Below are 26,927 nucleotides of genomic sequence, written 5' to 3'. Positions count from 1 at the left end.
CGACCGAATAGGATCACGCAAACTCGGGAACGAAACGCGAGAAGAAGGCATTCACTGGGAAAATGGAAACGTCGCTTTAAAATAGCGGGGAACGGTTGAGTGGAGAGGAACGAGGCACTCCTCCACGACGATAAAGAAGGAGGGGTCTCGTGGTAAATGCGAGTTCTTACTACTACTACTTCGAGGAAGTAGTCGAGGTCCTCTAAAAGACTAGTGATATCTGGGGAAGACGAGACTCTGAATAAACGAAAATCGTTGGATCGAAATTAGTTGCTAATTCTTTCCACGCTCTATCTGCACGCGTTGATTTGCAGGTAGGTGATAGGGGAATTCATCCCCCTGGATACGGAGAAAATCCGCCATATTTCTTTGGGCAAACTTTGTTCTGGTCGCGTGATGGAAACGACTCGACGGTGCAAATTGATCTCTTCGAATGGATTTCTCCGCGTGGAGGGATTTTGAAATGTTCCGCGAGGAGATTTGGAAGTTTTGGGGAGGGCGATGGGGAAGAAGGGATGTCTAAAAGTCGGATCGAAGGAATCCTTCTTTCCTCGCTATTTCGAAACTTTTCTCTCGAGAAACGTGTTTATTCGAATATTCGAATGTATTATTATTAGTATAATAGATTGGCGCATAATTATATGACAATTAACGTTTCGTTTAATTTCTTTTCACAAAAATAATCCTCTCTCCTCGAGAAAGATCACGAGAATGCAGCACGGTCATTTCACCATCTCCACAAACTTTTTGGCGAAGGCAACAACAATCGGCAAAAGTTGGTTCGAGAAGGGCGATACACGAGCCTTACAAATGAAGAAGATCGATTGCATTCCAATCTTTCTCGAAACGAGTATAATATGACGAATGTGGATTTTGAAAAAAAAAAAAGAGAATTAAATTTAAAAAGAAAAAGAAGCCGCGACAATTACACGACCCAATTTATCCCAACCGAGACACGCACCGTCTACCCTCCTGATTTCTCCCCAACGGAGGAGGATCCCTCGACCTCATTAACCCCTCCCGATCTTATTTATTCCGGAATGAACAGCCAGAATTGAAACGTTCCCTTCCTTCCTCGAACGCTTCGAAACGAGTTAAACTCGTCTTTTCCCTCCTCCCCTCCCCTCCCCCCCACCACACCCTTTGTTCGAGAATCAAGCGGGAGAAAGATTTGCACGTACGCGTAAATAGACAGAGAACGAGCCGCCGCCGCCGTCGTCGTCGTCTCCAAATTCAACGACTCTCTCGCGCAACAGCCTGCTCTCTCGTGCGGATGCACGTGCGGCTGCGGTTCTGTAATCTGGTGCAACCGTCTCGCGAGGAAGGAACACGGCGTCTCGAATCGATATTTGTTCATCGGCCCAAACACGAGCGCGCTCTCAACCCACTTGCGCTTTCTCGCGACCGGATTAGCGTCGCGAGACGTGGCGCTGCTGCTCCTTTTCCAGATTGCCACCGACTTCGTTCCTCTCCCCCCTTTTTTTTTTTTGGTAACACTGAACCTAGCAGTTCTCGTATTCCTATCCTGCGCTCGGTCGAAATGACCTTAAAAAAGTTATCGTTTTTATGATATAATTAAATTTCGTCCAAATTTATTTTTATATCGTTTCAATTATAGGTTCAATTATAGTTCTTCATCTGTTTTCATCTGTTGTTAGGGAAATTTCTTGTTCATCGCACATTGAACGGTTTTCTTCCTTAATTTTGGAACGCCATTTTTATAATAAATATTATAAATTTATAATTCAATAGTAAATATTATATAATGGAATATCACACCAATATCACATCAATTCATTTGCTTTACTCTTTCTTTTTCAAAAACCGCACACGAAACTCTCTGCTATGCTTTCTTATTGAGTTTGTACTTTCTGCTGTTATTATTTGCTATTATTACTTTCAATTGTTATCCGATCTTGAGATAATCTTTTCTTTGAACTGATTATATATATTTGAAAGAGTAAATAAAATATTTTATCGACCGGTCAAAACGATCGAGCGCGGTAGCTAGGACAGAGTATAAATGTTTCTTAGAAAGAAAGAAAAAAAAAAAAACTAAAAGTAAGTATCGAAGAAATATATTGTATACATATTTCAGAAAAAGTCATAAAGTTTGATAGCGAAATAATAACTTTATTGTGACAGATTGTGACGCAGAGGGAGGCAATAAAACGATAATTCGATCATTAACGATAGTTTCAGTTTATGAATTGTAATTTTGCATTCGAAATTTTGTTCGTATACATAAATATTTCAATTTTCGATCTTAGACGACTCTCTTTGAATATTCGAATTATAACTCTTCTACTGTAGCTCGTTCAGAATTGTGAACAAAGCGTGTCTAAAATGGGATAACAATGGGACTTCTTTTCACCGATGAACAGCTTCAACTCGAATCCCGTTGAAAATTTTCCCAAAGTTTTTGAAATTGATCCATTCGAGAGAATCTTTAGAAACCTTTTTCCAAAGAATTTTTTCCATCATATATAAACAGCGAAGTCGTTTCCACGACCGTTATCCGATAGAGAAAGTAAGCGATGGACGTCTTTATCCCCCTAATTATCGATCGTGGGAATCGCAGCTGTTGTTTCCCCATTAATCTGGCGGATTAACAGGTTTATCGACGAAATGATCTGTTCCGTGTAATAAGCGTAGGCGTAGTGGAAGACGATTCGCGCGGATCAGCCGGATGATTTATCGAAGGTTTATCACGGCCGGCGTTTCTTAGCTCAAACTTAAAATCGCGTTGCTCTGGAAATAATCCAGTGGGCGCGTTGTGGACAAACTTACGTAAAACTTTTACGTAAACGCCCACGCGCGACTATAAATCTCTCTCTCTCTCTCTTTCTCTCTCTCTCTCTCTCTCTTTCTCTCTCTCTCCCCTAATTTATAACAACGAGTGAGCGAATAAGTGATACGAATCGAATCTCTCGTTTCGGTCCAATTTCATTTTTCTTTCCATTTTTTCTCATCCGCCAGAACGGATTCTCGAGCAGTTTGCCACTCGACGTAGACGTTTCGAGACGACGGACGAGATGATTTCGAAATCAGGCAATTAATTTCCAGATGTCTGTCCCGGCCGCCTCTTGGGTCCCCCGCACGTATTCGGCCCCTTGACCCCCCCCCTCCCCCCAAGTAGGTGGCCGTCTAGTCGCGTAACACGATTAGATTGCGGACACGTTTCGAGTAATGGCGTTAAGCGCGGGGACATAATAATTCGCGTGACACGTGCACGCTGAAACTTTTAGCTGGATGACGTGATATTCATGATATCAATTTCACGATATCTTTTCTCAAGTAACGGTTAACGGTAGTGTCGAAATCATTTAAAAACGAGATGAATTTAGCAAATAAGTTGTCTTTGTTTTGTATAAATCAGGTAGAAGATTGCCCAAAATACTGCTCGATTCTCAATCTTTCCGCCGATTCTTCTCGCGTCGAATTTTCGTCTCACCTTCCAAATTTAAATCTTTGATTCGATCTTTTTTCCACGTTCTCTCACGGTGCGAACCATTTCGGCCGATTTGCTAAGCTGGAACGCAAAGAAATCGTTGGACTGGACGTCGTTTCTTAAAAACGGAACAACGTTCTTTCAAATGAGGAATAATTCGAATAAAAAAAGGGGAAGAAACTTATTCGCACACCTAATACGATTGGCCATATATGTACGATAATATACGTTGTTACCACCAGATGGTAATTTATGTTTGAGAATAAATAAAATGGTCGACCTCTCATTGCGATTATTTCCAATTATTATCATCGAAAACGATAAATTATCGAACTTATCCAAGCGACTTTACTCGAAAGCAACTAACGCGTAAATGTTAACGATAAGGACTTGAATTCCAATATCGATCATCGAAAGTGATTCGAATTCGGTGAGAAGTTACGATCGTAAGAAAAGAAAAAAAAGGGGGGGGGAAGAAACTTATTTATAGAGCTAATAGATAAGACACCAAAGATTGGAAATATTCCGCACAGTCTCCATCGTCGATAAAGTTTCTCCCTCGTTCGAAATTTCACCGTAGCTCGGCTATTTCCATAATTCCATCGTGGATAAAATTCCTCTCTCGGCCAATTTTCACTCGCGCGCACGAGAAACTTTCCTGTGAATTCACACGGATTTCTCACACGATACGAATAGAAAAAGATAATCCAGTTGGATCATCCAACTGGACGATCCTTCCTCTCGAGAATTATCGATCGTTATCGATGGTTGGCCGCGGGCGGGCTTCCGCCCCTTTCGCGCCGTATAATTGACGGGGTAGCCATTATTCTTATTGTCGCTGATCTTATATACTCAACAATGGACGCTCGCTGACCGCCTCTTTTTACGCTTTTCTCTTTTTTATTTTCTTTCCAGAGGCCGAGTGCTGCGTCGGCGAGGCAGCGGGCGAGGCGTGCTGGGAGCCTTGTTACTGCGTCCTCCTCCAGGATGAACAGACCCTCACGGCTTACAGGAGCGAGGACATGGCGGTGAGTACACTATCTCCTCCCCTTCTCCGTCCTCTGCTCGATCGTGAAAAGCCTCCCCAATTCGAGCGGATTAGCCGATAGGCTTCCTTTTCCCTTTTCCCCCCCTTCTTCATCGAGCGGATCACGCGGTTGGGAATATATAAAATATTTCTTCTTCGTGTATCTTCGAGTGTACAATTCGATTACGATTTCTTTAAGGATAGGATTTAGCATTTCTCGTCGTGGAGTAGATTAGAAGGAAATTTCTAGTAGTGGGGCTAAATAAATATGGATGATTCGAAGCTCGTTCGAGATAAAATAGATTAAGGATTGTTTCATAGGTCATTTTCGTATTCCCAACTTCGATATCGGATTCTTGACATACTTTGATCGTATCCTTCCCTCAAAATTTCATTTTATTTGATCGTAGGATGCGCGTTGCATTTCAATCCTTTTTTCTTTTCGCAATTTTAATTATATTACATCAATTAGAAGCCGCAAATTTGTGTTCAATTAGGAATATCAAATTCAATAGAAACTGTATATGTATAACGAGTAATGGCAATTGCTTGTTATTAATCGTATAGGATCTTAAATAAAACTTCGACACGTAGTCTTAACCCTCTGCACTCGTCATATTATTTGCATTAGTAAATATATGTATAGATATAATTACAATCTAGGAACCCTTGTCGCCTTGATTGCTTCACCTTCTTAAATGCAAATACGAGTGCAGAGGGTTAATAAAATTGAGACGAGGAAATGGAGCATTCTCTAGCCAAAAAAAAAAAAAAAAAAAAAAAAAGTAAAGCAGAAAGTACACAAAGCAAATGTAATGAAACGTGTGTGCAAAGCGTAAAAAAATCGAAAATTAAACGAGTTCTGTAATTGGCGAGTTGCACGCGTCCTATCGACTCGTGTGTGACTCGAAAGCGAATCATCGGAATAAGGGTGTAGAGCAGTGGTGATGTTGTAGACTGAGGGGGAGGAAGGCGAAGAAACACATCGACTCGTTTTATCGCGTCGCGCAAAGGACTCGTGTTGTGTTTGATCGCACGCTCGGAATGGCAAAGGGGTGGCCAGCCTCTAATTCGATTAGAAAGTTTATATCCCCCTCCCCAACCTTCGTTTGCTGCCTCGCGTTTGCCCGGCCCCTTTGAAGACTTTCTACTTCTGTCGCTGTTGCGCCACAATCCATCCAAATTGTATTAAATCCGAGTTGCTCGTCTATTTATTTTCCCCGGAACAGAGGCGTTCTGTGTTAACGCTGTGCTTCGATATGATTCAGTTTCTCAATGAGTTTTCTAAATGAGTTACCGTTGGGAAACCGGATAAATAAATGGAAGTAGTTTTAAGTTAGTTTTATTTTAAAATAAAATTTAGTTGGGGTATAGTTTTATTTTTATGTATATATATCGGTTCTTAGTTTTCATTTCAATCACCTGTAATATTGATTCTGAATCGGTTGTTCTCAGTGTCAGGCACTTCTACTTTTTCGTTTCCAAAGTCGATCTTAAATATTTTGGTCCGAATATAAAGCCTCTAATGGGTTGTTCGACTTAGTTCTGTATTATTGGTGGAAATTTATAACAACACGGTACGGTATAATATTAGATTTGAAAATTGTATAAAGATGATGTAGAACGGTTCCCTCTTTTCTGTTTCTATTCTTCTTAAATTTTAAATTCTGATTCCAATGTATATATTATATTTACATTTCGGTGCTTGTTCCATCAAATTTCTTTTAAAATGCCGCGTCGCCATATAAATATACGTAATCACATTCTCTTGTTACTTGATTGTTAACCTTCTCACGAGGGTTAGAACCTTATTTTTCTTGAACAAGAAGACGTCGTCCAAATATGAATGACGAGTGGCGACGAACGCGTTTCGGAAAGAAGCAGAAGAAATGATAATTCTAATTTTTTCTCGAAGAGGAGAGGAAAAGATGGGAAACGAAAGATGTTACATTGTTATCGAAATTCTCCGCTTCCGCTCACGCGATCGAGAGGACATCCTCGCATTAAACCGTCCGTGTTATCGCGGGGAGTGGAAGCCAGGATCTAGAAAGAAGCCTGATCGAAGTTGTTCCGTGAACTTTTCCACCGCTCCCCGGTTTCTCAGACACGCGAGAGCTTTCTATGGAAGCTTGCTTAAGCTAATAACTTTCCGCCAGACTTGCTTCCTCTCCCTCCCCCCTCCCATCGTCTCGCTTCCTTCCTTCTCTCTCTCTCTCTTTTCTTTTTTTAACCTTCTTCTTAGGTCTGCAGTCTTACGAATCGACTCTTCCCTCTTTCCACGACTCATATCTTTATGGATATTCTCGTTATTATTGCTCAACTCGTTGTCGAGCAATTATGCACGACAATTAGTTTATCCAGGCAAAAATTGTGGAGAATTCTTTCGGCCACTTTGAGAAGAAAGAAATTTCGCTAAAAGTTTCGAAGCGACTTTTGTCTCTCGCGTTGCTCGATTCCATTCCACGAATAACCTCGTCTCGTTGACACATTTTACTCCTAGTTTTGTCCTTCCTCCGTCGTAGTTGGCTATTTTGCTCGCGCATAGTTGTCCGTGAAACGAAGGGCGGGGGACGAAGTCTCTCTCTTGTTCCGGATCCATTTTGGTCGACTCTCGGTTCGTCTCCAAGTGTAGCCGCCGCCATGCGACCGTCGACCTCTTTTTCTACCGTCTCCTCGACTCGAGAATTCTACTCGTTACATTGCCTTAAAACCTCGCGTCCCCTCCGAGATTAGCTAATTTTAAAAGTCGGATCTACTCTACTTCGAGGGCCAATTATCCTGAACCGTGCGCTTCCAGCGCCTTCTTGCCCGCCTCTTCTCGTTGTCGCGCCTCCTGGCCTTCCTCTTCTTCCATTCGTGAACGGAATGTTGGCGCGTACGATAGCGGCGAGCGTAGTGAAATTAATCTTGCGATGGATATTTGATGGGGCGGGGAACGCGTGGCGAGATGGAGATCGCGCGTTGACGAAGCTTTGAGGTGAGAATATTTAGAGAGAGTAATTTTTTTTAGACAAAAGGCGGTGTAGTGAGAGTAATTTTTATCGAAAGATCGAAAAACTTTGGAGAGGAAAAAGTTTTTTAAAACTCGTCCTTGCTTTTGTACTCAAAATTGTATTTTGGTAAATAAATTTCACGAATTTCGATCGAATTTTTTTTTTTTTTTTTTTTAGAAGAAGCATTTCTTTTAAAAATCAGAAAGTTTTGATTTATTGTCGAGAAAATTCCGAGCGAGAAATTCCGTGTGACTGAACCGAGAAGATGGAAATTTTTCCAAAATTCGTTTTATTTAGAAAGTAAAAATTTTAAAACTCGTTTGCTTCTATCTCCTAGAAATATCCTTTTAAAAATCAGTATCGATTCTGCCCTGTTAGAAAACGATAGTAAAATTAATTTTGCGAGAAATGAAGATGGCGTGAAATCGTATATACTGACGAAGCTTTTAAAGTGAGAATACATAGGGAGTAATTTTTATCGAAAAACAATTTTTCCCAAATTCCAAACGCTTTAGAAAATAAAAATTTTAAAACTCATTTAAAACTTCTATCTCCATTGTATTTTCACGAATTTACCAATTCTTTCTTGGAAGAAAAATATCCTTTTAAAAATCAGAATCAATTCTGTCTGTTGTTGTCCAAAAAACGATGGTAAAATTAATTTGGCGATGCTTTAACACGAAAACACTTAGAATCCTAGGAGGGAAAAAAGTCTCTCAAAAAACCGCTTTAACTTTAACGTCTTCGTATTAAAATTTTACCAATTTAATTCTTCCCTTAAGAAGAAATATTTTCTTAAAAATATCCTTCTTCACCTTCACCCTAAAAATCACGGATTCTTGCTGTTACACGTGTAATAAAATTTCGTGGAAACTTCGAGGAGAGTTCACTGTTCTCGAACTCGTTCTTCCATCGATCCGCGCCCCGTTTCCGCTGGCTGGAACGACTTGGCCGGACGTAAGTAGTAGCCATTACGCGTTTTAAGTCCTATCCTATACAGAAAACCAGCGTCTCGTTACTCGTGCGCGCCGCGAGAGAGAGCCACGGCTCGTCCAATTTATTCGTACACCCTCCGCGAGTATATAATAAACCGTGCCTGGCTCGAGTGTTTTTCCTCCTTTCCTCTTTTCTCCTCGAAACGGGGGGGGGGGGGGGGGAATTTGCCTCGTTACTACGCGGTATCAATGACGGGATGTCGATACGGAGACGACGGTTTAACGACGAATTTCCCTTCAATTTCTGGGACGAGGGGATGATGTTTCTTCGGGCGAGAGGCCGTCGATAATGGGAGAAGATGGCGGATAATTCGAATTCCGCGATGGAAGGGAAAATATTAGATGCTTCTTTCTTTCGCCGTGGAATCCTTTTGCGCGGAACAATATTGCGAATCGGAGCTGGCTCCATTAACTGGCCCCGTTGAAAGAGTTAAAAAATTTATAAATAGAATAAAGTTGGTTCGAGTTCGTGTAATTGCAATTATCGTTTACCTTTTCGAAGAACAAATTATCGATTTGTCGATTCACTGATGCAAACGGTACGAATATTTAATCGCGTGGATAAAAATATCTATTTATATAAAGGGATCTTGCCGTATTTTTGTGGAAAAGTCGACGAGTTTGTCGGATTGGAAAGACTTTTGGAAAAATTGAAAGACGTTCGTTCGTTTCTTCTTTTCTTCGTGTAGGATTTTTTTTCTACAATACGCGCGAGGAATTACACGCTAGGCTGATTTTTATTTATTAATTTCCAACGATGGTTACAATGGAAAGATATTTCCCATACGCGTGTAACGTTAGAAATATTGCTTCTTCTTTATTAAAGCTATGAAAGCCGATCTTGAAAGATCCAGCACGGTGGAACGTGGAACGAATGCGACAGCTTACGGTTGTATTTGCTTTGTGGCTCGTTTTCAAGCAATCCTCTTGAACTAAGCAAATCCACGGCCAAGCCCTTGAGTAACTCCGCGATACGCGCATCGGATTAGTTGATTTTAATCTCACAAAGCGGCCGACAATGGATTGCGGCGTGGAGTTCGGTTTATTCCACGCCGTGGAAATACGGTGGTCGTATAACTCGAGGCAGAAATCACGCGGGTCGAAGATACTCCTGGCTTCGTTCGTTCTCGTTTACGTCGTTTGTGTCGTAGTGCTATTCGAGATATTGTTAATCGTATTTTAATTACGCGTTTCACCGAAGACGTCGAAAATTGAAAATTCTTGTCTCGCGATGGAATTATTGTTACTCGTCCCTTCGCTTTCATATCGAACGGATATACTCGATTGCACAATTTCATTAACCGCTTTATTAACTCAATCGTGTCTTTTAGAAATTTGAACGATTCGATCGAGAGGATCGCGTATATCCAAACTTGACGATCAACCCGGTCCATCGTTATTTCAACCGTTCGATTCGAGACGTATATTTACCTGCTGCGACATTCTACCTAACCCCTTCGATCTTCCCTTCTCGTTCTCACCTTTCTTCCTTCCTTCGCCTTCAATTTTTCCGCCGATTTTTCGAATGTCTCGCGTTTCCAGCGACCATCTCGCACCCCCCTCCCCACGCCTCCCGAGCCCTTGTTATTACTAAATCAAGACCGGCGCCCTCTCTTTCGCCTTGTGTCCCCGGCTCACGTCCTTTTCGTGTAATCACATTCGACGGGGTCTAGGAACACGAGAGACCCTTCGTTACTCGACGCTCAACCAACCCGCCCCCGAGGAATAGGTTTAACGGGTCTATGGGTGTGCTGCGTGTCTTTTCTCCCCTCTTTCTCTCTCTTTCTCTTCGATTTCAGCTCGAAAAGCTTGCTCTCCTCCTGCCTCTCGCCTGCCGTTATCGGATAGAATTTAGTCGGCGAAGAAGAAGTAGAGAAAGCCCGTGCGCGATCAGCCGTGCGGCTGTTCAGGATCGGGCTCGATCGAGATTTTTTCCAACGGTCTTGGTCTCTTTTAATCCTTACTTTTGTTATTTTTTTTCTTTTTTTTCTCTTTTTTAGAGGAAATGCGTAGATTATAGCGATTGCACATTTTATCAAGGGTGTTCTTGTTTCTTTGGATTAAACTTTGAGTCAACGATGGGCAAAATTTAATAGTTGAACGCGTTACTTCGATAATTTATCGTTCCACGTTTCTTCACTTTCGACGAATATACTTTGTATTTTATTATTAATTTTTTTTTTTTTATTAAACTTTGAATTTGTCAACGATGGGCAAAATTTAATAATTGAACGCGTTATTTCGATAATTTATTGTTCGAGATTTCTTTACTTTCGACATACCTTGTATTACTTTTTTGTTATTTTTTTTACAGAACGTGTAAATTATCGCGATTGTACATTTTATCAAGGCTATCCTTTTTCCCGATTAAACTTTGAGTTTGAGTCAAGGATGGGCAAAATTTAAGTTATTTCGATAATTTATTGTTCAATAGTAATAATTGCAAATAATTGTAACGCTAAAAAAGTCAAAATTATACGAATAGTTTTATATATATTATTTAAGCGTTTCAATTATTTAAACTTACGCGTTATATAACGAAATTTTTCAACGAGTTAATGCTCAACTCAGCCCTGAGTATATTACGCATAACAAATACCATTGGAACACACGTAACACGAGAGATAAAATAATACCACTGCTTAGATTAGCAATATTTATGTGCAATAATCGACTCGTACAATTTTCAATACTACAAACTGCTACGCTTTCATAAAATATCCCTTATTCTCGTCGTATACGATAAAATAATACTCAAAACTCTTCGAAGCAAGTAATCTTCCAATAAGACGCGTCAATAAAGATAAAATATGGAACAAAACCCAACTTGTCCCCTAGCCGTGTATCCGATAATTGCTGCAAACTAACCAATCTTACCAGCAATCGAATCGAAATCCACGCATGATAATTTTCTTCCCATAAATTTTAATCGATGCGAAACCCCATAGAAATTCGACACATAGACCCCTCTGTTGTCACGAGTTGTTTCTCAAGCATTAGGAATTATCTTCCAGATGAACAATTCCTTTGTATTAAATAATAATCGACGAAGAGTCGGGCATAGAACACGAACGATAAATACGCGAAATGGAAATCCTTCGATATTGGAGACGCGCCCTATGGGGGGGGGGGGGGGCTATCTCTCTACGTAATTCTTGGGGATTTTATTTTCGTAGATAACGGACAAAGGATTTTCTTGCCTCGATCCATTAGTATCCAAGGATATCCTTGGATCAAAGACCTCAACTTTTATCTCTTGTACGATTAGTCGCTACGAGAGAAACATCCTTAATCGATCGATGTGAGACGAAATTCGACGAACAGTAGTTGGTCGAAATTTCAAAAAAAGAAACACCCTTTACACCGATTATTCATACTACCGAGGTCATCTCTGCGCCCTCTACTCTCTTCTCTAGATTTATGGAGGGGGGTGGCTTACCTCGTTCCGCGTTACGAGTGTTTAGCTTAGATAACGCTGGCTAACCGCCTCGCTTTCAGCGGAGAGGAACACAGAGGATGACGAAATCGAATGAAAATATCGAATATCCTCGACGACTTTTTCGATCGGTCGCGTTTTGAGACGATACGAGTGTCTTTTGCATTATTTAACGTTAAATTGATTTTCCTGATAAAGAAATAAATTCGCAAATCAATACTCTCGCGACTACAAGAATCGTAATCGTAAATCGATTGGACGGCGAGAGAAATCGAAGGAAATGAAAATTCGAAAGAAAAGACTAGAGGAAGAAGAATGGAGGAAGAGAAAAGGATGGAACATAGGTGTCCTTGAGCGCATCGAGGGAGCCATTATTGGCGGATGAAAGCGGGCAGTTTAAGGGAGAACACCCTGCGCATAATTTATCGGTGCGCAGGGATGGATCGGATTCGTTGGCGCGCATCGAGGCGTCTGCGAACAAGTCGTAATAATCTAAAACTTCTGTGGGGGATCTCGACGACCCTCTGCGCTCCAACCATGACTCTCAGTGGATTGATGCAGCAATTGAATGAACGACAATATTTATTTATGTTTGATTTTTTTTAAAAATGTCGCTTCACGAATAGATTCCTAAGCTCTTTAAGTATGATCTTATAAAGTGTGGAATAATATACTATTAAATAGTTAGATTTTTATGTGAAATAAGACCGTGATCTCGGATCGAACTATTTTCGGCGTTGGTTTTCGAGTTTGACATTCGTGGCGATAGAATAATATTATTTTCAATGAAATTAACGAAATGATTTCTAATTTCGTTAAGAAATTGACGATAAAACGAAAGAAAATAGTAAGAGAAAAATAAGAATAATAGACTGTGAATGTGAGAACAAGTTATTGGGATGTTTTTAAATTAAATAATGAAATTATTTCTATTCAAGAAATTGATAATAGAGAGAAGAGTACTATAAGAAGATGAAAAATAAGAATAATAGACAATACATGAGAGCATGTTATTGGAATTGTAAGGTTTGTAACGATATTTTATCGTGATATTTGCCCTGACAAACCGCTTTTTAGTAATTACTTTGTTATCAAAATATCACACAACATAAATATAGATTTTTAATATTCAATAAGTTATTACGTAAAGATAGATAAAATATTAAAATATATAAAAGTTTTATACGTTAATTCGTGTGTGAAATCATTTTAAGTTAGCAAAGAAATTCACCGAACGGGAAATCGTCTGGAGTTGTTGCTTCGCCCGGAGCGCAAGGATTAAAGGTATTTTGGAATCGAATTGGTTCCTTGTTTCATCCGCCGATTTCTTCCTCCTCTATGCAATTGTTATTTAACCAACAACATTTCACGCGCGTGAAACTTTTGCGTTTTGACGCGTCTTCGATATTTTATAAAGCAATCACGTTGAAACGTGTTTCATCCTTCTTATTATTTCGTTGGGAGCGAAGCTTGTAATCCTTCTTAACTCCTGTTAACGTGCCCTCGCATTCGTTATTATTCTTATCTCCCGCCTTTTCTTTCGCACGCCTCTTACTTCATCTCTATCTTCATCGTTGCTCCCCTTCTCTCTATCTATTCAGTTTCTTTATATTCTTTACATTCGTATAAAATATCCACGTTAGATAGAATGTTGAAAGATTATTGGCTAAGAATATTTATACGTTTGTCGCAAGATTTTCGATCGTAGAAAAATATATACTCGATGGATCTGGCTGGATATGCGTTTAGATCGCTCACACATTTTTTTTTTTTTTTTTGAGTAAAATACTTGATTAAATTCTACGTGTCCTTGTTTTACGCATCCTCTCTATGAATTTTATCGTATGACGTTCCTCAAAATTAATCAAATCATACGTCGTTGCCAGCGATCACTCGTCGTTACTCCAACGGAAACTCAAATGGTTAAGGGGTGAGAGAGAGAGAGAGAGAGAGAAATGAGAATAATTTTCTACGTTTGAAAAACAAGATACTGCAAGTAATAGCGCAATAGAACGAGGTCGCACAATTTTCTTCCATTTTTTAACTCGAAACGGTGGCAAAATTTCTCCCACGAACAGGGACGTGTGTGGAACGTTATCAACGTAGATCTGGCCGCGCACGCGCCCGTCTGCCGCGATATTTCTCCGCCTCTGAATTCTTTGGACCCGATGCGTTCATACTCGTCACGTACAAGACAAACGGCACGCGAGTAAAAAATGCAACCTTCTCCATTCGAATCGTTCCCCGAGGATGGAGGGGGGTGAGTCCCCGTATTAAATCCTATCCCCCCTTCCGTTTTCTTTTCTCCTCTTTCTCTCTCCTTTTACGAGCCCGCCGTCTCCCTTTTCCCAGACGTGAATGGAATAGGGTAGGTGTGATTAAATCTACCTATCCCCCTCCTTCTCCCTCCCCCCATCCATCTTCGTCCAAAGAGACTCCCTCTCTCTCTCCACACTTCCACGTGTACGAGGATGCGAGATATCTCTCTGGACGAGAGGAAGGACGAGATATCTCGGGGGTTTTAAGGTATCGTCGGCCAATTTAACCCTTTGCCATACGATTTAAGTTCCGATAGCCCGTGTTGTAACGTTTCGATCACGTATCTTTTGATACGTGAATGTGCATAAAGTAGAATTAATTTTATTTTTTTCGTAAGATGTTTAATTGATGGTCGTTGAAAAAAGAAAGGTTTATTACGTTGAAGGGTTATGATAAGTCAGGTGAAATAACATTTTTATCTTAACGTCTCGATAAAATTTACAAAAATTTAATAATCTTCGGGTTGTTCAGAAAGTAATTCCGTTTTTTCACACGAGTGTCGCTAGTTGTTTATCCAGCCAACTTCGTTCTAAATTCGTTCGAGAATTTGGCATTTCGTGGTTTATTTGTAAGAAGAATTCGTTCCATTGTGTTTCTCGTGCTTGATAACAAAGATGCAAGACGGGAAGGAACATTTTCGGTATATTTTACTTTTTTTTATTACTACAGAAAAGGTAAGAATGCCGTTCAGGCAAGGAAAAAGTTACAATGTCGAAACTGATTTTCGAAATTTCGTTCCGATTAAAGATGTGCTTTGGAAGGGTCAGTCGAAACTTACGAAGACAAAATAAAAATACTGATCGAAGCAAACAACGACTCGAGAAATCGCTACGAGATTGAATTTATCGAATTCCACTGTGAAAAAAAACGAAATTACTTTTGCCATTCTCCGATCGTTGCGATTTTTCGAATCGTGTTTCTTAAATTTCATTACGAATCGATTAAGATACTTTGAATCTTCGAGACGAGGTTATACAATTTACAATAAATTTTTCTTCTTTGGAAAAACGAGTCTCCTTAAAAAAGCTTGTATTTCTCTACTAAAAAGAAGTATACAGTATGATTCGCACCCCATCTCGAGTCCCCTCATCGAAATTCCTCTTAAAATTCCGCTGAACGAGCCGAACGAGTCCTCCCCTCCGTTCTTCAGCATCCGAGGAGCTTCTTCCTGTTCTCGAACCGCATAATTCCTCCGAGAAGGGATAACTCTATTCCCGTCGAGTCCACCAAGCCTCCAGATCCTACACTATTTAGACTCGTCTATCTTAGCCAAGGGATGGGAGGGCGAAAGTGGCCTGCTGCCTCTTCGTTCCTTATCCCTGTCCAGTCACTCGATATATATATATATATCCCCGTTTTAAGAAGATGAGAACAAGCTCGCTGAGGAGGTTTCCACATCCTCTTTCACCCTCGTCTCATCCCTCTGGAGGCCTCCTCTCTCCTCCGTTCAAAGATAGGATCTATCCTTTTCTCGGATCGTGGAGAAAGAAATTCTGGTGAAAATTCGAAGGGGATGAAAGGTGTAAGGATAAATCGGCTCCGCCTTTTTCGCGAACCTTTCGAATCTCGATCTCGAGGAATCATGGGGGAAGAGGAATTTTTGGACTCAGGTCTGTCAGGATAAACATTTTCGGGATAAAGCTGAAGGGTGAATACGTTTCCTCTCGGCTCGAATCATTTTTCGAGTCGACGAATCAAGCTGTTGGTTCGAGAATGTTTCGAACAACGATCTAAAGATTTTTGCTGTTTTTTTTTTTTTTTTTTTGGAAAGACTTTCACTTTGGTATATCATTGGGTACATTGATGAATTGAAGATATTTCGTGCTAATCGAGAGAGTGGAGGATAATATCGATGATAGAGTTTTGAATTTTATGGTTTTTTGAGTATTTGGAAAGATTCGATTTGAGGAGAAAAGATTCTTTCACGAGGGAGAGAGAATATCGAAGGGAGTTAGGATATTGTGTAAATCAAGGCTGATCGGAGATTCGTTTCCATATTCTGGATTAATAACCTAAGAAGCCATGGATAATCCTCGAAGGGGAGCCTCTTCAATTTTAAACTCCTATCTTCCCGGCCCAATCCGGTCGCCTGCGTGCTAGAAGCTAGATAGTTGATAATACTTTGAGAGGAAAATTCGAGCGGACGGTATTAGAACGGATTAGTGATCGTGAATGGAAAATAAAAAAATCTTAAAAATCGATTTTTCCATGGATTAACCCTCTGCACTCGTATTTATATTTAGTAACAAGAGTCTCTAGAATTATTTACATTAGTAAATATATGTATAATAATAAAATGTAAGATGGCGACATTTTGAAATATGATAACTCTTATGAATCGATTTTTCGATGGATTAATCCTCTGCGCTCGTATTTATATTTAGTAACAAGAGTTCCTAGAATTATATTATATTATACATATATTTACTAATATAATAATAAAATGTAGGATGACGATATTATATTGCGACATCTTAAAATATGGCGAATCTTAAAAATCGATTTCTCCATAGATTAATCCCTTGCACTCGTATTTATATTTAAGAAGATTACCGATCAAGTAACAAGAGTCCCTAGAATATAATTATTTATATTAGTAAATATATGTATAATAATAAAATGTAGGATGACATCTATATAACGATATCTTAATACATAGCGATTTTTCGATGGATTAATCCCTTGTATTTATATTTAAGAAAATTACGAATCAAGTAGTAAAAGTCCCTAGAATATAATTATTTATATTAGTAAATATATGTATAATAATAAAATGTAGGATGACATCTATATGGCGATATCTTAATATATAGCGATTTTTCGATGGATTAATCCCTTGTATTTATATTTAAGAAAATTACGAATCAAGTAGTAAAAGTCCCTAGAATATAATTATTTATATTAGTAAATATATGTATAATAATAAAATGTAGGATGACATCTATATAACGATATCTTAATATATAGCGATTTTTCGATGGATTAATCCCTTGTATTTATATTTAAGAAAATTACGAATCAAGTAGTAAAAGTCCCTAGAATATAATTATTTATATTAGTAAATATATGTATAATAATAAAATGTAGGATGACATCTTTATGGCGATATCTTAATATATAGCGATTTTTCGATAGATTACTCCCTTGTATTTATATTTAAGAAAATTACGAATCACGTAGTAAAAGTCCCTAGAATATAATTATTTATATTAGTAAATATATGTATAATAATAAAATGTAGGATGACATCTATATGGCGATATCTTAATATATAGCGGTTTTTCGATGGATTAATCCCTTGTATTTATATTTAAGAAAATTACGAATCAAGTAGTAAAAGTCCCTAGAATATAATTATTTATATTAGTAAATATATGTATAATAATAAAATGTAGGATGACATCTTTATGGCGATATCTTAATATATAGCGATTTTTCGATAGATTAATCCCTTGTATTTATATTTAAGAAAATTACGAATCAAGTAGTAAAAGTCCCTAGAATATAATAATATCATATGCAATTATATTATACGTGTATTTGCATTAGTAAATAAAGCGTAGGATGGCGAGTGCAAATTCGGATATTGCAATGAAAGCGTATACATTTAAAGCTCGTACGATCTGTGCATCGGATTTAATTACCTTCAAACGTAAGTTCGCCCCTTTTGTTTGGCGAATCGTCTACGCGTTCCAGAGAATAATTCCGGAGAACAGGGAGCGAAAGGAAATGCGGGAGGATCCATTATTCATGAATGGTCGTGATGCATGAATTTGTATATACAGAGAGCTAATTTCTTAGCTGTGCCAGACGAATAGAGGCGAGGAGGAAACTCTCGCGGAATCTTATTTAACCAGATGTTTAATCCTGTACCCGTATGGAAACACACTCTCTCGTTTCGTCGATCGAGAGCTAGCCTCTCTATCGCTGGCCACCGACATTTGCCATTCCTTTCGTTCGAGCTCATTGATATTCAAAAAAAAAAAAAAAAAAGAAATTCGAGAAAAATTCCACGAAATTATCCCGAGATTAAATAAAACAGAGAGAGAGAGAGAGAAGAATTCCTCGTTTTCGAGTAAAATTGCAAAATCTTCGTTGTACCGTAATCCAGTAAATGTATCCATTAAAAAAGAAAAAAAATGAGAGAGAGAGAGAGAGAGAGAGAGACAATTTCTTCTCGACTATTCGTCATATTTTGTGAAAAAAATTTTTCATCTCGATGATTACAATGCCAGCAGACGTTGGAAACGTTCGACTCAATCTCGAGAGATCCTTTCAGCAATCACGCTAATACGTGAAAAGCCTTCCAAACGCATTCCTCCAAACGTGTCCTCCGATAGAAAAAGAAGGAAGAAGCGCGATAACCGGGTGTAAAGGAAGGAACCTTCGTATAAATAATCAGCTTACATTCTCAGGTTAAATTGCTGGGGACATTTCCTGTTTCCATTTCGCTCGCTACCTCTTCTCTCTCGAGAGCATAAGAAGGAGGAAAGGAGAGGAAAAGAAAGAAAGCTCATCAAAGGATAATGGAATGGCGTTGGTTCCGGTTTCGATCGACTGAATAATGCGCGTCCCGTTTATTTTCACCGGTTGTGTAAGCGGTTCTCGATGTATAAACGCGGCGTTTCGTATGGCGCGCGACGTGGTGGAAGCCTTGGTGAAACGAGCTCTGAACTTGGACGATCGACGGTCTCGAGTTTGGTCGTTGAAACGGCGGATACGCGGTTGGCATTAAGCTCCGCAAGATCGTTTCACTGATGAAACGGGTCTGTTGCAGGGGGGTGGGCGGATGTATATTGGACGGTGGCTAGCAATTTCGCCGATAGTTTGGTTCACCTGAACGAGTATGGCGCCTGAACGGTGTCGGAGGAATTTTGCCAGACATTCAGAGGATGCTTTAATCTATGCTGTATTTCTTTTTTTTCCTTTTTTTTTTTTCCAAAGGCTTTTAATGAAATAGCGTAAGGGTAGTTTGCAGGGAACTGCATTGGTTCACACATTCGATCCCTGTGACCGAGGGGATAAAATTTTTGATAGATATTCGAGGATACTTTAATTTATATTTTTTCATTTTTCTTTTTTTTTTGCGGGGATTTTTAATGATATAAGAGTGATTTACGACGTACGATCGAATGATAATCCAATCACACGTTAAATTAGATTTTTGATAAAGATTTTTGATAAAGAAGATGTTTTGATTTATTTATTTATTTTTTTCGAGGCCTCTTAATACGAAATAGCGCAAGGATAGTTCGCAGGGATGACAGCAATGTTAATTATACTTTACTTTTTTTTTACTTTTTTGCGAATTCGAAATGATATAAGACGTACGATCGAAAAGATATAATAATTCGCTGAGGAAATTAGATTTTATGATAGAGAAACGAAGATTTTTTGATTTACCACTTTATTTCTTTATTTTCTCGAGAACGTTTGAAATAATGAGATAATGTAAAAATAATTTACGTCACGCGATCCAGAAGAGGGTTAATGATTCACACATTCAATCGTACGATGAGAAATCGTACTCGTTTCCAGGACGAATTGAAAAATTCTTCGATCCATCGAAAAAAAAAAAAAAAAAGAAACGCACATCTTGTTATTTTTACCACGATCCTGTCCTCTTAAACTCATTCCCTTCGCTCAAATGATCTCGAGTGAATCGAGAGAAACGTTTGACGAGAAAGAACCGGTCTCGTCGAGGAAAACGGCCCTTTTTAACCCCGACTAATTTCGCTCGAAGCGAATTTCGGTAAATGGCCAACGGCGAAACAACCCCGAGACGTTTCCTTCGTTTATTATTCGACTGTGGGGGAGGGGAGGGCAGAAAAAAGGGATGAGGCTGATGCGGAGAGACGTCCAGTTGTAACAACGATCTGAAATTGAAATTCATCGTTCGTTGTTCGTTCAACGCGTCGCCGCTTAACCTTTCGACCGAGCGTATCGTCCTCCTTTTCGTTATTAAGGACACCGACCGCGGAAAAATACGATCAACCGCGGGCATCGCGTAATTGAAGGAAACGAGCGCGTTTAACGACGTCGTATTTTAGGGTGACGGAACGCGCTTTCGAACCGACGGGTTTCTTTATTAATAGAAATAGCAGCAGGATTTATCGATCGTTAAAGATTTCGCCGATTTTCTTTCTTTCCTTTTTCTTTCCTTTTCCTTTCTTTCCGTAGAGAATAGAATAGATTGTATTTGTTAATAGAGCTAGTTGAGTTGGAATCACGCGAAAGAGCATTCTTTCTCCTTTTTTTCCTTTCTTTCGTAGAGAGAATAGATTTTATTTATTAATAGAGCTAGTTGAGTTGGAATTATTCGAAAGAATAAACTGTATTTGTTAGTAGAGCAAGTTGAGTTGGAAATTTCGCAACGGAGGACTCGTTTCTTTCATAGCGAGTATTTGTTAGCGTTGTATTGTTAATTAATAAAGCAAGTTGCACGAAAGAGGGTTTTTCTTCGATGTTTCAAATTTAGAATTGTTGAACAAATTGAAATTGTTCGCAAGAGGATGCATTTGCAATCTCTTTCAATTCTAGAATTATCGTTAAGATCCACCAGTTCGAGTTTATTGGAAAATTCTTGCAAACTTCTTCCATTCTTTCTCCAAAAATTCTCCAAAGGCTTCGTGGATCTGTTTTTTGACATTCGAATCAACCTTTTCGAAATCGTTTTAAAAGAAACGCATCCTCCCTAAGCTTTGGAAAGCTTTAATTCATCGAGGTTATCTTCATCGAACGAATTTGCTGGTTTTTTGGAAAGAGGCGCTTCCCCGAGATTCCCTATCATAGTTACGCCTTTATCGTATAATCCGATACAATCGGCTCGTTATTGCCTTCATTTGGACGACGACACGAGCGAGAAATTCACCAGTTGCTCGAAGCGACTCCTCCCTCGTTAGAGATTCATGCTCCTCCCTCCCTCGAAACCTCTCCTTTCAACCAAACCCTATCCAAAGAGCGCCTCCTGCAAATTCCACGCCGCGAATTTTCTCCTCCCCGTTGGCTTGAAAAAACGGCCACTGTATCGCAACCTCGATTTCCTTATCCCAATTTGCTTGATTGAAATTTATTATATCAAGGTATATTTAATATAGTTGAGATATCTGAGAGAAACGATATCGCGATTCATTTAAACGAAATTCAAACAGCGTCGTTTCTCGATGTATTCGAAGATGAGCGATAAGAAATTCTCTTCTCTTCTTTTCGAATTTTCAAGACGAGTCGTTGCGAATAAAAATCGAACGAAAGATGTATCAAGATAGTCGGAAGATAAGAGACACTGTTCTCTTCTACGAACTTTAAAGACGAATAAAAATTACGACGTTTCCGTTTCTTTTCTCGCGGTAAACCTGAGAAGGGATCGACGCAGAGCTCTCGAAGGAATCGCGGTTTACGGCAGTTTTCCAGAGTTGGACTTTTAATTCAGGGGAACGAGATCACGTGGAAACGGGAGCTTTTATGCTTAGGGGGGGCTTATTTTGCCACAGTTTCGTCCACAGATGCAGCAGCAAAACTTTCTTTCGAAGAATTTTCTTCTCCGGTCGAATCCGTTCGAAGTGCTCGATTCTAGACAAATTTTGCCAAACGCAATGAGATAGAAAATACTTCGATCTGATCCGTGTTGCATGGGAGAAGAACGACTCCTTTTTGACCGATTAATTAGATTTCTTACTTTTTATTTTGCAAGTCGAGTCGTTGGCAAACGAACTCTTATTTTTCTAAAGAAATAAAAAAAAAAAAAAAAAACTCTTGTTGCGCTCAACGATGTATTCGAGCTTTCGTTTCTGCTCGTAATATATAAAATCCACGATCCTCCCTTCGAATGGAACGCAATTGCGCGGAAAAGAGAGAAGTAACGGTTAAGGAAATTGTACATTGACATCTCAGCTCCACGGGTTGCAAATTATTCAAAGGGAAAAATTCGTAGAAACGCGTCACGTCCTTTAATCTTCGAGGGTTCATAACAGGGCGAATGATTAAAGTTTCCCCTCCACCTTTTCAATTTTCTCGTTGTTTGTCAGCCTTGTCTTTCGCGGGTTATCATTCGACAGAAGAGAAACGTGGGTCGCAAATTACCTCGAAATAGATCCGCTTTCCATAAAGAATTGGCTGGCAACAAAGTGAACCGACCTCGCATGCGAAGCATGCTAAATAAATCTTTCTCGTGACGCGGAACCCCAGTGATTCACGTGCGTGTGGAAAAACGAGAAAAATCGATCTTCTTTTCATCTACGATCTCCTGATGAAATCAGGAAAAACATCGAGTTAATCTCTTCGTTTAAAATACAATAGCTGATCGTTTATTCGTCGTAATTTATCCATCAGGTTTAATTTGATTTATTATTTTTTTTTTTTCTTTTAAAGAAAAAATATGAACGGTTTTTTTTTTTACATCATAGAAGAATTGGGATCTTTCGCATTATATTTATATTTTTATCTATTACAAACCAATTCCAATTTATCGGTAGGTTTTTTTTCTTTTTTTAAATTAACGATAACGTTAACGTCGTTCCTTCCTGCAAAAGTTGCTTGTTGGTGGGTGCTCACCGTTCGAATCTAAAGTGGTTCATGAATTATTGATGTTGGTGGAAATGGCATCAAATGAACCTCGTTTTGCGCGTTTTCTATTCCACGGATGCATAATATATTTTCCAATCTCCTCGGAGGTTGCGACTTTTAAAGTAAACTAGCTTCGCCTTGGTCTCCTTCTGTTCTCGTACACGCTACCACAGTAACAGGTGGTGGCTGGTTCAAGGATTTAATTTGAATCGTCCGACTCGTCTTGTAAATAATTTCTCGCAAAATTTTGTTCAATGTACGTATAACTTCCGTCCTGTCATCGATCATTCTTCTAAAATCTGAACTAAAACTAAACTTCCATCGATCGTTCTTCTAGAATCTGAATTTTTATCAAATTCATTTACATCGAGTATTTGAAGTCTTTTCTTTTTTTTTTTTATAATTCTTCTATAACATTGTTTCTACGATCTTGGTTGCGATATTTTCTCAATATATAAAATTCCATCAACAATATTTCAAGATTCTTTTTTTTTTTTTTCTATAATCCTTCCAGAAAATTGTTTCGTGCAACGACTTTCCTTTCAACGTTTTGATCAGATCGATATCTTGATACTTGGTTGCGATATTTTCTCAATATATAAACTTCCATCAACAATATTTCAAAATTCTTTTTTTTTTTCTATAATCTTTCCAGAAAATTGTTTCGTGCAACGACTTTCCCTTCAACGTTTTGATCAGATCGATATCTTGAAACTTGGTTGCGATATTTTCTCAATATATACAATTTCATCAACCATTCTTTTAAAATTTAAATTCTTATTAAATTCGTTTATATGGAATATTTGAAGTTTTTTTTTCTTTCTATTTTTCTATAATCCTTTCACAACATTATTATCAAGCAACAACTTTCGTCGTTCCATGATCGACATCTTGAAACTTGGTTGCGATATTTTTTCACAAAATTTCAATATATATATTAAAATCCCATTCTTTTAAAATCTAAATTTTCATTTATATCGAATATTTCGAGATTTTTTTTTTTTTCTATTTTCCTATAATCCTCCGCGCAACAACTTTCGTACGTTTTCATGATCGACATCTTGAAACTTGGTTGCGATATTTCCATCAATCATTCTTCTAAAATCTAAGTTTTCATTAAATTCATATATATCGAATATTTCAAGATTCTTTTTTTTTTTTTTCTCTCTATAATCCTTTCAGAATATTGTTTCGTGCAACAACTTTTCTACATTTTCATCATCGATATCTTGAAACTTGGTTGCGATATTTCCATCAACCATTCTTCTAAAATCTAAATTTTCATTAAATTTATTTGTATATGGAAGTTTTTTTTTTTCTATTTTCCTATAATTCTTCCATAAAATTGTTTTGTGCAACAACATTCGTACGATCGACATCTTGAAACTTGGTTGGGATATCGATTCGAAAGGCGGACTACGAGGGTAGCGTGCAATTTCATTGAACATCATTCTTTGATGTTTTTCGTAGGAAAAAAAATCGGTATTCCGCGGATCGTGTCGAACAGATAGGCGCAACGTCTGCGTCGCCCTTTGATATCGCGTGACGAGATTGCAGATTTCCATGTAAACTGCGTTCACAGCGTTCAAACTCGTTGTCGGACTCGACTGCTTTGAAACTCGTCTCGTCTCGTACGGCATTCAACTTCCGTTTCCAAAAGGACAGATACTTGAACGTAACGATTGTTTAAAATTAATCGTATCGTGTCGCATTAAATGAAATCGCGTACAATTCAATAGAGTCGAGAGAATTGTTATTTCGTAACACGAAAGAAATGGAATGAATTAGAGATGAAATTCGATACACGGTGTGGGATCGAGGCGTACATATATTAGAATATGGTAAACCCAGCTGAGAACGTGACGTAAACGCGGATCGATTCCATTGAATAGATTCTATTCATTCTCGCTATACAATATCTACTATTTTGCTTTCTGCTCGACACGATATCCTCCCCTTCCCCGCTAGGAAAATAGTTTCGAATTTTTTGAAACTTTTAATCAACGAAACGAAAACGCGGAACAGAGATTCTTTCTTCTCTCTGGGCGGGCAGAATTATTCTCAAAATTCTATTCTATATGAATTCTCAACGTTCGGATCGATTCCATTCCCATCTTCTTTTCTCTCGAAAACGGGTATTCCATCCCCGACATTTTCATCCCTCGCCCCATTTCTCCCATTTTCCAAAACGAAACGTTCGAAATCGACGATTCTCTCTCGTTTTCGATCTTGCCTCGGCCATGCTTCAGATGAGAAGGAATACTCCATTCACCGCGACAAAAGAGCCTTAAACGAGTCTTGGGGAGACGTCGTATCTCCTATCCTATATTCGAGTCGAATTTCCAGCGTGGAAAGTTTCTCGATTCGTTGGACAACGGTGGCCCAACGACGAGGAAACGAAGAGAAGGACGGCGGCGCGTGTTCGATTATGATCCTTCCTGGACGGAAATCGATTCCGCTGACGGATCGCGCGTAATCGGATAGGGACGGATCGAATTAGTTGGTAGAGCCAGGGATCGAACGAGAAGCAAATCTTATTGCGAAAATCTTGCTCGATGGCGATTGATCGAGATTGATGGAATTTCAATTTCCAAAATTATTCTTACGGCGTTGAAATCATTTTTTGCAATCATTTTTGTATGATATATCGATTATTCAACGCGCATTATACGTTAAATTGGGTTAGACTATGAATACTTTTTTTCTATAAGAAAAGTAAAAGATGAAGAGAAAATTAATTGTCAATATTATCGCTCAACCACAATGAATTTTCTTCCACAATTGTTTTCCGTATTAATAAAAATCAATATCCATCCATTTCGTAATGACACGAAACAGAAATGGACTTTATTTGCCAGTCCATTAAAAATTTTGAACGTACGAAAAAAAAGTATGTATCTAAATCCCGGATCTCTAATCTAAAGTGATAATAAATCGTTACACGCAAACAGACTTTTCGAAAATCGAAAAATCGCTCTTCCCTCCATTCTTGGTTTCCATTCGGGCTAAATATTCTTTCGCGCGCGCAACAATGACGGAGGAAGCATAATTAATCGGTCGTTGACGGGGATAATTAATGGCTCGAGTCCGAGGGCTAAATTAATCGCGCGCTGCTCGAGGAAAACGGGCGGATATTATCGTCATTATTGCCACTACGTGTCGTAATTCGAGCGATCCCTATATTCCCTATACGTATACCGCGCACGGTTTCAATCGTGATTAATAAATCGACCGCTTTTCCTGTATCCTCGAATCGAATATATTACGGCGCGCACGAGAAAACGCCGTGGTTCGATCGCGAAAAGAGAGGATTCCCTCGTGAAATCGGGTGTAACAACAACGTGCTTTAACATTCAGCTACGCCAACGCGATTGCGCGATTCGAATAAACGAGAAAACCAAGCGACGATGCGTCGATAACGTCGTGGTTGCACGTATTAAGGTTACGATTCGGAACGCTGCTTTTTCTAACCTCTTTTCCAACCGTCGTGACTCTCCTTTGTCCGACTGAGTCTGAGTGATGTGCGATATTCGAGCGTTTCCTCGAAAAGAAGATTTTTTTAAAGGAATATAATTCTAATTTAGGCTTCGTGTTCTTGTGAAAGAAAAAAGAAGAAAAGATATTTGTTTCGCGTAAGAAAGAGTATTAAGATTCGAAACGATGTGTATTTTTCCTAACTTCTTTTACATCCGTGATCCTCTTTTGCAACTTAGTCCAGTGATTTGTGTATATTCCAGCGTTTCTGAAAGAAACTAAAAGTGGGTTTTCAGAGTGTTATTCTAATTTATACTTTTCTAAAAAAGAAATGACGAAAAAATATTAAGATTTGGCACGATGCTTTCTAACCTATGTGTTTTCCATCGTGATCCTTTTTCGTGGTCAAATCCAGTGATACAGTTCGAGTGTTACAAAAGGAAAATACAAGTAGGTTTTCAGAGTATAATTCTAATTTTAATAATAAGGTTTATATTTTTCTACAAGAGATGATATTTGGAAACGATATTCTCTAACCTCTTTTGCACTAGTCGAGAGTGCGATCTGTTCGAGTATTTTTGAAAGAAGATATCTTAAATTTCTAATTTAAAGTTAAAATTCTAAAATTGAAAAGTTTATATTTAAAAAAAAAAAGAGATATTTAAGTGTT

The 26,927-nt window shown here is 38.7% G+C and overlaps 1 protein-coding gene across 1 annotated transcript in view; it reads left to right on the top strand.

Annotated features, from left to right (window-relative positions):
* Window positions 1–26,927, top strand: part of LOC147657406 (uncharacterized) — a 60,268-nt gene that overhangs the window by 21,747 nt on the left and 11,594 nt on the right. The window contains exon 3 of the mRNA XM_086909701.1: window positions 4,367–4,479. Coding sequence (XP_086765827.1) covers window positions 4,367–4,479 — 113 coding nt within the window. The remainder of the gene's footprint in view (window positions 1–4,366; window positions 4,480–26,927) is intronic.

Source organism: Apis florea, unplaced genomic scaffold, assembly GCF_048593485.1.
Source record: "Apis florea isolate Af1SG1 unplaced genomic scaffold, ASM4859348v1 contig_3158_pilon, whole genome shotgun sequence".
Lineage (NCBI taxonomy): Eukaryota > Metazoa > Arthropoda > Insecta > Hymenoptera > Apidae > Apis > Apis florea.
Note: the sequence above shows the minus strand (reverse complement) of the source record. Positions and strands in the feature narration are given on the sequence as shown.